The sequence below is a fragment of the Trachemys scripta genome, chromosome 7, assembly GCF_013100865.1.
Source record: "Trachemys scripta elegans isolate TJP31775 chromosome 7, CAS_Tse_1.0, whole genome shotgun sequence".
Classification (NCBI taxonomy): Eukaryota; Metazoa; Chordata; order Testudines; family Emydidae; genus Trachemys; species Trachemys scripta.
Genome location: NC_048304.1, coordinates 6311436 through 6324602, shown reverse-complemented (window position 1 = coordinate 6324602; position 13167 = coordinate 6311436). Strand labels below are relative to the sequence as shown.

The 13167-nt window shown below is 40.0% G+C and overlaps 1 protein-coding gene across 30 annotated transcripts in view; it reads left to right on the top strand.

Moving 5' to 3' along the window:
* Window positions 1-13167, top strand: part of MAGI1 (membrane associated guanylate kinase, WW and PDZ domain containing 1) — a 501247-nt gene that overhangs the window by 462597 nt on the left and 25483 nt on the right. For 20 of the 30 annotated variants that reach the window (XM_034776894.1, XM_034776889.1, XM_034776908.1 and 17 more), the window contains 3 exons: window positions 3422-3638; window positions 9325-9402; window positions 12670-12761. In XM_034776894.1, coding sequence (XP_034632785.1) covers window positions 3422-3638; window positions 9325-9402; window positions 12670-12761 — 387 coding nt within the window. The remainder of the gene's footprint in view (window positions 1-3421; window positions 3639-9324; window positions 9403-12669; window positions 12762-13167) is intronic. The other 10 variants (XM_034776911.1, XM_034776913.1, XM_034776909.1 and 7 more) reach the window with 1 other exon arrangement.

The window sequence follows — 13167 nt, the reverse complement described above, 5'->3', positions numbered from 1 at the left end:
GAGTCAGGGGAGGAGCAGAGCAGCCGCGGGAGGGGAAGTGCCCGGCCAGCATTTTCCCAGACATGTTCGGCTTTTTGGCAGTTCCCCCCGGACGGGGGTTTGATTGCTGAAAAGCCGGACATGTCCGGGAAAAAACGGACGTATGGTAACCCTAAGTTAGATCCCTTCAGGATTTTCAGCATTCCTGATGTGGTAAAGACCTGCATTGTTTGAAAATAGGGTTGTCTCCAAATGTTTGTTAATCTGTCATGGCATATTTGTGGCTGATTGGGTGACCTTAATTGTCCATTTCCAGACTTTTTATTTCTGTTTTATTTTAAAGAGCGCCCTGAACTTAGAGATTCCTGGCTCTCTATAGTTGTTTTGTCGTTGCAGAAGGACTTTTCCTTCTTACACAATTGGTGTACATTTACAGGAGTAACTCCAGCTTAATGAAGCAGTTGGGAGGTGGGGGTTGTTTTTTTGCTTCCTTGCTTGCTTGTTTGTTTTGCTTAGGACATACAGAAAGTTTCAGTTTGATACAAAATACAGATTAGAACTCTAGAATTGAATGCTAGTTTTAAATTGTTTACATTTCTCACATAATAAGTGAAATGAGATTTTTTTTAACTTCCTCATCTAAAGAAAAGATTATTATCCAGGTAGAGATAGTATTAGTGCCTTGTTCTTGTGTTTACAAGTGTTACCTAAGACTTGAATACAATTTTCTGTTGTAGTTCCTATTATCAAGGTTCTTTAAATCAGCTATATTCAATCACACTGGCTTGAAACCTGGTATACTGTGCTCACAAGGTGCTTTTGTTGTTTAATTATTTGCCAAAAATAAAACAACAGCAACAACAACAACAACAAAACATGCTGCAAAAATGACATTTTTACTTATAAAACTGTTGTTTAAGGAGTGGGCATCCACAACTCAGAAGCTGTTTGCAGAGCTCTGTCTTAAAATGGTTTACTTTAAAACCTGGGATTTTGTAGGCAAGTAAGGCTGTCTGTGAATTAGCTTCTTTCGCCACTTAGAAGAGGGGGAAAAAAGTGTTTGAAATTGGTTAGGGTATTTGTGTTTGAAAACTGGTTGCTGGGCAATCACAGCAGGCATGCACCATTGAAAATGACTTTCAAGTATACAGTTAATTTAATATTCACGTCAGTGGAGACATCAGTTAAAGCAGGGGGTCTCAAACTTCACTGCACCGCGACCCACCTTCTGAAAACAATGACTACTACATGACCCCAGGAGGGGGGACCGAAGCCTGAGACTGCCCGAGCCCCATCACCCAAGGCTGGAACCCTTGGGCTTCGTCCCAGGCAGCGGGGCTCCAGCTTTGGCTTCAGCCCTGTGCCCCAGCCAGTCTAATGTCAGCCCTGGCAACCCCCGTGCCTCTGTTTCCCCTCCCATCCCGGGTCTCTGTCTTGCTTGTTTATATTGCAAGCTCCTGGAGGCTGTGGTTTCTTTTACAATCTATCTGTACACCACTGAAAGCCAGGAGGCCTTGATCTTGCTTCGGGACTCCGTGTGCTGCTGACTTGCAAATAATGACAATGGGACGGTCCCACACCCTGGACAGTATCAGTGTAATTTGGGTGGTTCTTTACAGACATGGGCTACAGTGCTATGCATATTGGGGGTGCGCCGAAGGCACGTCTTCATTTTGCTTTGTTTGTAAAGTGAATTTATAGGGTCTGATCCAGTGCTTACTTTGTGCAGGGCTGAGCCCCAGCCCCTCTGGGCCTGGCGATTCAGAGCCCCGGCCCCTCTGGGCCTGGCGGTTCAGAGCCCCAGCGCCTCTGGGGCTGGCGGTTCAGAGCCCCGGCGCCTCTGGGGCTGGCGGTTCAGAGCCCCGGCGCCTCTGGGCTTGGCGGTTCAGAGCCCCGGCGCCTCTGGGGTTGCTGCATCAGTTATAAATGTAAAAAAATTGCTTGAGCCCCGGCACCTCTTTTATTACAAATTAAGCGCTGGTCTGATCCAAAGGCCCTTTAAAGCCAATGTGGGTCTTTCTAATAACTTCAATGGGCTTTGGATCAAGCCCTTGGTGCCTAGAAGAGAAACCCGATAAATATCATTAGAAATTGAAGGAATCTGGTTAACTATAAAAGAAGCATACAAGACAGACAATGGCATTGCATGTTTCCCACATTGGTGCACCAATGTGCTTTAAAGTTGCACTTCTAGATGAGAATATAGTTCAGTTCCCATGACCTTTTAGTCTTTGATCTCTCTGGTGAAACCTTTCATAGGAATTAAACATAAATAGGAATTAATCTTTCACAGAATTAAAAGTGAAAATTGGCTTTACTTTTTAATGTGAGATTTGACATTTGCTAATCAATTAACAGCAACAAGGCCCTTTTGTAATGTGGAAACAAGAGAATACACTGAGCATTGTTTTAAACATATTTACTGTAGGGTGACCAGATGTCCCGATTTTATAGGGACAGTCCTGGTTTTGGGGTCTTTTTCTTATATAGGCTCCTATTACCCCCCACTCCCTGTCCCAATTTTTCACATTTGCTGTTTGGTCACCCTAGTTTACTGTCCATTCTTGGTAACTTTTCAGAAACATTTTTACTGCATATTTAGTAGCATGAATTCTTGCAATGCAAATGGGACTCTTGTTAATTTGTATACATTATGGTAGCCAATTATGTGAATGTGAGTTAAGGACAACATACTCAATGTAGCTAAATATTGACAAGACAGGTCTTTTTGACATGCTGGGTAGAATGAGCCTTGAATTTAAGTAGAAATATTTTTCTTTGTTTTAATATACTTGCTTAAAACAAGGACATTAAATTGCAAGTAAATATTTTTAGGTAATGTTAAGACTCTAATGTAAGACTTGAACCTCATAGCATTACATCTTAATTTCCTTGAACTCTGTTCCCAACCAACTCATTATAACTTGAGGATTGCAAAGATCTGTGAATGAGGTGTGATTTCGCATATCATGGTCTGTAAAACCTACATCCAGTAGCAGTTAAGAATGGCTTTTCACTCTGAGTTCTGATATTTTTTTGTCCTTGTTTTTGTGGGTTTATGTTAAACCCTTAAAGTTATCTGAATACAGATATTTGTAGTTTAACACAGAGGGGAAAAAATGATATTGAAACTGGTATCCCATAATGAAATTTTGATCTGTTTTGTGGTGAGACATAGAAGGCTGGATGTTTTTTGTGATTAATCGCTTTCCATTTTACATACTACTTCTGCCAGTCTGTCTGTCAAAGTGTGTCTCAGGGAAATTTTCTGCAGTCAGCATTAACTGGAAATGATGGCCGCCAAAATGTGATGTATATATTTATTTGTATGCATGCAGAAACAATGAACAAAGAAGGGGGAGGAAAGAATGACGGAAAACACCCACTCAGAGACCAATAACCTTCTGTTTTTTTCTCTTTCCACTTGCTTTCTTACGTCCAGCAACCACTTGAAAGGAAAGACAGCCAAAACAGTTCCCAGCATAGCGTCTCTAGCCACCACAGCACGCACACCGCTTCACCCATCCATCCCACTCAGGTGCTTCCCGACTACCCTGCCACTGAAGCACCAGCTGTGGAGCAGCCGGACAACTCTGGACAGAAAAAGCCAGATCCATTCAAAATCTGGGCCCAGTCCAGGAGCATGTATGAAAGCCGACGTGAGTACTGAACAGGTGTGGTTGCTAAGGCTACAGCTCTGGCAGCCACTCTTTATGGTTTTCATCTATAGGAATTGAATCTCTTAAATTGTTAGTGGAAAATATAGGGCTTTCAATTAAATTGATAGATGTAAATGAAGTTCTGGGAAAAAGCTGCGAAGATCAGCAAATTATGTCTAGTTTATGTTAACAAAGAATCAATTTTGTCTTGGATGAAGAATGAGCTTTTATTGCCTCCGATAAGTGGGTTTAGACCATAACGCTGTTCAAAACCCAGTAAAAGATTTTAAGTATTGAGGTCCTTCTTTTCATCCCTTTTTTATTTATTTTCAAATCAGGCATTAAAGAGACTTTCAAAGACGTGACGCAGAGTTAGTTGCCCAGCTGCCCCTGAAAATAACTCAAAGTTCTCATAGCAAGTTAATGCTGCTTGGTTATGTAGCTTAGACAAATTCAAAGGACTGTTTTACAAATAACAGGTTTCTCATTCTAACGGCTACTTAAGAAAATTGTATTCAGGTTGAGTTTGAGATTGTTGGGTACACACAGAGACCTAAAAATCTTAATCAAGAACCAAAACCATCCACAAATGAAAAATACAGAGCATTAAATAGAAGTAAAGTGCAAAGCAATCCACAGAGTTGACATATGCACATCATGGACATGAAAACAGAGACAGGGTAGGTCATCATCAGTGACAGTTTTGCCTGTTGCCTATTATGTCATTCCAATGAAGCTACCAGAAAACATACATGCATCAATTTTGATACGCATTTTTTACACATTAACGTATCTGTTACTGTATGTAATTGTCTTTTGCCTGTATGGGGCCTTCCAAGGGATCATAACTGGTGGTCTGATTATTGACATAGCTATTTGCATCAGTGCATTTGTGAATAATTCCAATGTCTCAACCTGGTTAGCCACACAGGTACATGTTGCTCAAACCCCTCCCCCCCCCCCAAAATTCCATTAAGATTTCATTGCTTTGTTCCCTCCGATTAACTTGTTTTTGACAAAAACAACGAGGAGTCCTTGTGGCACCTTAGAGACTAACAAATGTATTTGGGCATAAGCTTTCGTGGGCTAAAACCCACTTCATCAGTTGCATGGAGTGGAACATACAGTAGGGAGGTATAAATACACAGCATATGAAGAGATGGGAGTTGCCTTACCAAGTGGGGGATCAGTGCAAACGAGCCAATTCAATGAAGGTGGACGTGGGCTATTCTCAACAGTTGACAAGAAGGGGTGGAAATCACTTTTGTAGTGCTAATGAGGCCCATGTAAACAAGGTGGCCCATTTCAAAATAAATGTGTTAGTCTCTAAGGTGCCACAAGGACTCCTCGTTGTTTTTGCTGATACAGACTAACACGGCTGCCACTCTGAAACTTGTTTATGGCAAAAACTCTTATTGCTTTTACCGTAGGTCACTTAATTATGCTTAAGACTTATGCCTCCTATGCTAACAAACCTATAACTGCTAGGCCTCTGCCTGATGCCAAGCCTATCTTAATGTTAATTTTTTTTTGTATGTTTTCCTACTTGCATTTCAACTATATTAGCATCAGTCACAGCAAATTACACACACACACATACATATGAGTAAGCTTATATTATAACCTTGGTAGGATCAGGTCAGGGGTCACAGGTCAACTCACAGGTCACAGTTACTACAAAAGGGAGCTACAATCAGTGAAAGAAAAATTTGTTTGCCAAAACTCAGGTGAAATGCATTCCCATCTCACTCCTGGTGGGCGGGAATACTGCTGAGCTGTTCTGTCTTTACCAGCATATACTACCCTAACAATACATAAAACCAAATGCATGCAGTAAGTGCATTTATTTTAATTATTAATACATGCACTCGGCTAATAGTTGAGCAGGGTTTGACTCCGCTCCAAGAGTATAAAATTGGTTTCAATTGGTTCCTTCTCTGCAATGAAAATAAACATGTTTGCCTCAATTTTATCACAATGCCTAAGAGAAAAGAACCTCTAAAAACTTCTCAGAGCAATATTTAAAGCATAGTAGGCATATTTTCAGACAATATTATTCTTTTAATTAGGCACAAGAGAGCTTGAAACAGTTTGTGCCAAAGGAGCACATTCTAGTTTTTGTTTTTATTTATGTAAAGGATGGTCTTCTTGCACAAAATCTTCATAACATGCAAAATGTAAGTTTTTACGGACAATATAAAAATATACATTACCCCAGAACGTACAGCAGCTGGGTTGGTTTTTCCACCAATTGAATCATTTTTAAATCTTATGGCATGGGAAAAAAAACCACAAAAAAACAAATCATGAGTGACAGGTTTCTTGGCTGCAGAAGTATCTCTCCAGATTGGATGCCTCAGCAATGTGTCTTCGTGCTTTTGTGCTTCTCTGTCTTTCTCTCTTTCCCTTCTAAGGATCTGACATAGTTTTTTCTGGTTCTGCAGGCCTGGTTCTTTCCATGGGCCAGATATCCCTCTTCTTGGCCCACTTGAACAGTGGGACCCTAGGTGATTGAAATTACCGCAATGAGTATTCAAGAGATCATTAGGAAGGAGGGGTAAGGTGGTTTTCCAATCCTGCAGGGCCACCCTGCCAGAATTGCAGGGATAGAAGCCACCCTGTAGGGACACTAGCCAGCCTAGCCTGGCTGCATTGGCCCCCCTCTTCTCCCTGCAGCATGGCTGCATTGGGAACTGTGCTGTCATTGTCTTTGACCCCCGGCAGCTTTTTAGATCATTTGTCATTAACTGCGGAGCTCATACTAATTAGTCATTAATATTAGCTCAGCAGCATTAACACCTGCCTCCAGGCTGAAATCTGAGGCCCAGAGTAAGTCCCCTGCCCCTCCCTGTCCACCTGCAAATGGATGCAAGGAATGCTACCCTCATTCATGCACTCATTCCAGCATGGCCGTGGGTATTTCCCAGTTTGTTCTTCCATCTGTGTAACAGGAGGGGACAACACAAGCCTTTCAGAGGCCAGTCCTCATCTCTCTCCATCGGCTTGTTTCTGAGGTTCCCTCCTTGTTTGTTCTAGAACTCCCTTTTCCCCCTTTCTTCCTTCTGAGAGTCCTTTCTGTACATGCTCCTGTCCCCCCATCATACCCTTCCAGCTTCCGTCCTTAAGTTCTCTGTTGGTCACAAACACTCATCCTGATGGCTTCTTGAGGCACTCAGATACTATGGTAAGGAGAGCCATAGAAATACACTGTTATGTACATAAAATAATCCAGTCAGCCCAAGGTGACAGCATTCACCTAAGAATCTTAATTAGTTCCTTGGAACTTAATTAGTTCCGGGGAACTGCGACTCTATTTAATACATATATGAACTATTGTTCTTCTGTGAAGCCTGCTTTACTCTCTCTGACACTGGATATGGGTGATGAGTGCTCTGCTCCCAATTCAACAAAGCTTAACTTCAGATACTAAAGCCAATGGGGCTATTCATATGCTTGAAGTTAAGGCTGAGCTAAAGTGCTTCGTTGCATCATGGCCCAAAGACAGGCACTTTGGATAGGGTGACCAGATGTCCCGATTTTATAGGGACAGTCCTGATATTCAGGGCTTTTTCTTATATAAGCACCTATTACCCCACCCCCATCCCGATTTTTCACATATGCTATCTGGTCACCCTAACTTTGGAGGATCAAGCCCTTAAAGAATGGAGAGTGAAGGAGTGAGTCCTGAAACCAGATCATTTAGTGGTGGTAATACTTTACCACTTACTTTTGCTAAGTTTTAGCAGCGTGATCTCCTTTATGATTAAAACTCATTACTGCTAATGGAAGTTGTGTGTGTCTATGAGGGGAGAATGTACCTTGAGTTTGAAAAATGGATCCTTTCCAAGATCCAGAAATTATATGGGTGGAGAGCATTCAGTGGAAGGAGGAGTAATTGAAGGTTATCAGTGTCACAATTCTAACATCTTACGCCCTTTTATTGAAAATATATTTTTATAATATGCTTTTTATATTGCAATTTATTATTGAACTTCCTTAAAGATTGGCACAATCTGTTGTCACATTTTTCACATGTGGCCTGATTGCTTTGCAAAATACCATATCCTACATATGGCCATCTGTCAAAACAGCAGTGACAAAATGAATTAATCTGAATTGCAGATGTGTTAATGAATCTCTTTGAAGGACTTAAACGTTTAATTAAAAGTAAAAGCAGAAGACTATAGAATAATCTTAAAGCTTTTAAAATATTCTACTTATCTTTAGTATTTGAATTTGGTTTTCAGGCACATAATGTATAATTTTTTTTCGAAATCTGATTAGAAAGAAAAAACAAAGCTGACACAGTAGGCAGCATTCACTCGGCAGCAATTGAATAAAAAAATATTAGCACAATATCAAATGGTACACCTCCCCCGCTATAAAACAAGACACTCAGGAAATTGCCAACTGTCTTCTGATCAGATTGGCTTTAAAGACAATAGTCTAGTAAAAGGGCCTTCTGTAGGGCTATGTTCTCTGTCATTATATTAATATGAAACAAACAGTTACATTCATACACTTGGACGCACAGATGTGCCCATACCCTTAGAGAATGTCTTGTTTAAAAGGATCTTAATATTTACAGCATGCTGTATGAACAGAAATGGCTGCAGAGAAGGTCTGTTTACAAAGCTGATTCGTGGGTGCACTTTGCTAATGGACATCTGTCACAAACGTAGTCCCTTGATAAGCAAGGTACTGAAGCACTTGACTGACTTTAAGCACATGAGTAGCAGTATGCTTGCCAACCCCAAGCGTTCTAAAGTCACAAGTGTTTGGGGTTTTGTTTTTTAAAATAAACAGTATCTTTTGGGTTCTTTTTGTCTGTCTTCTGGTTTGAGGAAGCGCCCAGGTCATGTTTTCAAGCTATTTTCCTTCACCAGGAGCACTAGAAAATTAATGGGCAAAAAACTCTGAGATTATGATGTAATCACTGTAAAGCTGGGGCTTTATGACGAGTATAAAGTATCATGAGATTGGCATCAAATCACAGTAGTTTTCAATACTGCAATAGTCCTATTGGCTTCAATGGGATTGCTTATGTATTGAAAGTTAGGTATATACTTAAGTCACCTTGCTGAATCAGAGCCTTAAAACTTTTGTGCCTAGCCCAGTACATCATCATGACTAAGGGTGTCGACTCCTAGATGATCCAATTGATTCTGCCAGGTATATTTGCATGTCCCTCATTTTGTTTAAGTTGTTGCAATGGACAATAGATTTTTACCCAACGTGAAAGGATAGAGGTTAGAACTTACAGACAACACTTAGTTAAAATGAACTCTAATAAAGCACCAGTGTAGGAAAATGTTTTCAGTGTTCATTTTCATATGTTTATAGACGCTTCTAATGCTGGAGATTAGAGTGATATCCTGTAGAAATTGAATACAGGAGCTGTCTCATGACAGTGGACATTGTGTTATGTGAGCTGTCAAGGTGTTTTGTAAAAATCTGTTTTTCAAGTATTTCCAGACAGATATGTACATTGTGACAAAAACTAGTATTCGGATCTATCAGATTCAATAGACCAGCAGGTTCTGCTTTAATCCATAGCAGCTATGACCTTTGCAATAATACATGTGAAAGCCTAACTGAATCCATATCCGTCAAAAGTAAATTAAAATGAATTTAACAAGAAAGGGGATCCATTAAGCTTTGCAAAATTGTAAAATTAATATTGCAGCTATGTCACCTTCGCCTGCAACTGGACTGAGCAAGGGTGAGAGAGAGAGAGAAATCAATTCCACGAATTTTGGAGAATGTAAGGATGAGCTGAGAACTTTATTTCTGTCTTGTTTTTCTTCTTGTTTGGTGTTCTTGCTACTCTGTGCTTGGGAACAACACATCACCAAGGGAGGCGATTGTTTAGCTCTCCATTGGCAAGCAGCAGATATTCAGTATTTGTGTTAAAACCACACACTCTCTGGTTGTGCTCCATGCACCTACCCTGCCATATCTCGTTGCTCTGAATGGAGTCACTCTAAGCTGCTGGTTCAATTCCTTCTCATAATCCCTACACAACTCTTTTTACAACTTTTTCAGTGTTACTCAAAATGGTTGCCCTTAAAAGGAGACTTTAGCCATCTGAGCTAATGCTAAGGTCACTACTTTAGAAACACACTGGGGAATGAAGGCAGGGCTGTGAGACCGAAGCCTCACAAATGCATCCCGCAGGTCCTCACTGTTAAAATTTAAGAGTTAAAGGCCCAAAGAAACATTTGATTTTGTTTTAATTTGTAAGGAAAATGGTTTCTCCTAAACCACAAGGAGAGGACTGGGGTCAATTCTCCAAAACATAATTGCACTGTGTGTTAAAGTCGTACATTAAGTACGGTATATTAAGCCAGCGAGATGGACAGTTTTTTGTTAGCAGTCTGGACTATGCCAGTAAAAAAATCTAATTGGCAAGCTGATTCCAGAAGCTGTAAAAGGAGTTCTGTTTCTTTTGTATCTATCGTGTGTGTGTGTGTGTGTGGTGGTGTTGTTACATCTTCCTTTGGTCCTTTAAGATCTGTCACAGTGAATGCATTATGGAAATGTGCTAGATACACTTCAGTTTTAGACTCAATGTTTCACTGCTCTGATGGGAAGCTCTAATTAAAGCCCAGCCTTGCATTACCCGTGCTGGCCATTAATAGAGTAGCCTCTATCTGAACGAGGAACAGAAGGCAACAGTTGGTGACACTGTAGGTTGATAAATGTGAACATATTAAGAGATACTGAGAAAATGGGCCCATGCTGAAGATCTCTGTGGAAGCCATTTTGTTTCTGACAGGCAGGGCATGCACTCTAATTGGCTTGGCCAGTCTCTGCCAAAAAGCTTGAGAAAAATTGGAGAGAATCTTTCGTATGTGTCTGTGTTTTTCATGCCTGGATTAACAAAGACAGTGACAAACACCAATTAATTTATTGTCTAAATTCTGTTGTTATACAGAATGTCCTTCAAATAGCCTTCAGCCAGCTATTCTTAACTAATCAAAATTAGTGACTTCCAGCATGTTTGTAGTCTTATTATTCTGTAATTATATTTACAGGAAAATTAGGTTATAGCTTAGAGTGAGATGATACATATAGGTCTAAAGCTTAATTTATTACCACAAAGCAGCTAAAATGAGACAATATTGTGTAAAAAGAAGGTCTAGAAATCATTGGCCGTAAAATGGTGTGAATGGAAATGTCAATTCACACTTCTATGACTTACGTTCACCCATTCATTTCATTTCCCCTCTTCCAGTCTGTGTATTCATATTACATTTTCAATATATTGTTGAGTCTTTGAAAGAGATAATATTCTAGGTAATCTGAAGCCTAAGCAAAAAAACACCATTTGATTAGAACCAACCCGTTTTGTACAACAGACACAGACAGCATAAAATGCAGTAAGAGCCCAACCCAAACCCTACTGAAGCCAAGGAAAAGATTCTCATTGACTTCAAGAGGCTTTGGCCACCACCCTAAATGAAGACAACAAACGGTTCCCCTCCTCTTAGATATTGAATCCAGCTTTAGTTTGATTATAAAAGTGCATCCTGCATACATGTATGTATTTATACAATTAATTTTATATTAGATATAATTCTAGACTGTTAACAAAATGAATCATTTTTGTAGCAGTAAAGTAGAATAGCTCAAAAGAGGAAAATTGAAAGTGATTTCTTTACTAAAGATATAGACAGTTGGTCTATAAAGGAATAATCCTATTATAAATTAGCGGGAGTATATTACAAAATTAATCTGTTATAGTTACTAACCAATAAATATTAAATGAACCTGAAGTTGTCTTCTGATATCATTTAATGATAGCAATTAATTTCACATTTAAATCAAAAAGAAGGAAGAAAGCATGAATAACTTAATATAAAGCATCTTTGTTCAACTGCACTTCAAGGTTACTACTTTAGTGTATGTAATATTCATTGTAGAAGTGTCGGTGGTTTTCCATACTAATGAGTAGTCGTAGTTGGCTTCTTCTGCATGTCCAGCTGTCTTTGTCTGGTTTACAGTTTTATATCATTTGAAATATAGAGGGTCACATCTGTAGCTGCTGTAAATCAGCTACCTTCTTTTTCTGATGTACACCAACTGAGGATCTGACCCAAGGTTATTTAAAGCATTGTCAGCAGATCAGATCAGGTAAGAAACTGTGCTGTAGAAAAGCTAAGTATGACTGCAGAAGTCATAATACAGACCTCTTGTTTCTTTTTTTCTCTTATAAAAACAAAAGCAATGGTATCATGGAGTTCTTCTCTATTGTAGATAATCGCTTAGCAGTGACAGAAGTGTATTTACCAATGATTTGTAAAAGAGTCTGGGATTTATTACTGATTGTCATGTTAGTGAATTCTAATATCACAATGCTAAGAAAACAGTGATTCACAATTGGCTGCCTGCTATTAAAATAGAAACCCTCAGATTCCTAGCAGTAATTTACAAATGAAACCTATGAACATTTTTAGTTATACCTTGAAGTCTGGAAACATCTGATTGGATGTTCCCAAACCCGGAGCCTCGTTAAAAAGCACGAGTGCCAGAGCAGCACAGCTAATAAATAAAACAGACCTAATCACCACCTCCTGCAGTCAAACCAAGAGAAGGAGGCTGAGGGAGAAAGCCCCACAAGTTGGATCAAGTTCCATAGGTATGTAATTTGAGCATTGATTGGGGAACTCTTTTGGAATGAGTTTGCTTTCATCCGAAGGCTCACAGTGATGCAGGTACTGTACATCATTGTTCAGTTCATCGTTGCAAAGTGGCTTCAATCCGTTTTGCCCTGCAAAGCCCACTTATGCCATCCTTACTCACGGTGAGCTAAATATGACCACATGAGCTGTCAATGGGACAGCATATGTAATAGGGTGCTATTCGCTGTGAGTGAGGAAGGCGCAACTAGACTGTTAGTTCATCTCCTATCTCAAAGTTTTATCACTTCTAGTAGTACAAAATTGAGCGGTCTCGGGGGGATTTGGGTATAAATCTGTGCTTTTCTTATTAGAAGTAACAATAATTTCCTTTCCTCCTTTTCCTTCAGTTCCAGATTATCAAGAACAGGATATCTTTCTATGGCGAAAGGAAACGGGCTTTGGGTTTAGGATTCTAGGTGGAAATGAGCCTGGAGAACCCGTAAGTGCTTTTTAAAATGTGGATTTATGTTAACCAGTGTTACCTTCCAGAATCACTGCAAACACGCATGCAGTGCTGTGCAAACAGCATCTCTGTTAAAATGAGAGATGGGTCTAAGCTAACACCACACATCCAAACACCCCTAAAATTTGAGGGGAGCTCTGAACTTCACTGTTGGTCCTTATCTGTATTCCAGGCCAAACCAAACCCCTAGATTTATCCACCCACCCCCATGCGGCTTGATCAAGAAAAATCTTCCAATATGGTTTCTGTTATTGTTGTATTTGACCTTTGAGCAGGCTTCCCGTACCCACAAACACCCACATTCTCTGGGCCTCTTAAACATGAATCTAGTACCCGTGAAAGGGGCCAGACTAAGAGCACCTAATGCTCTTGTCTATTCACT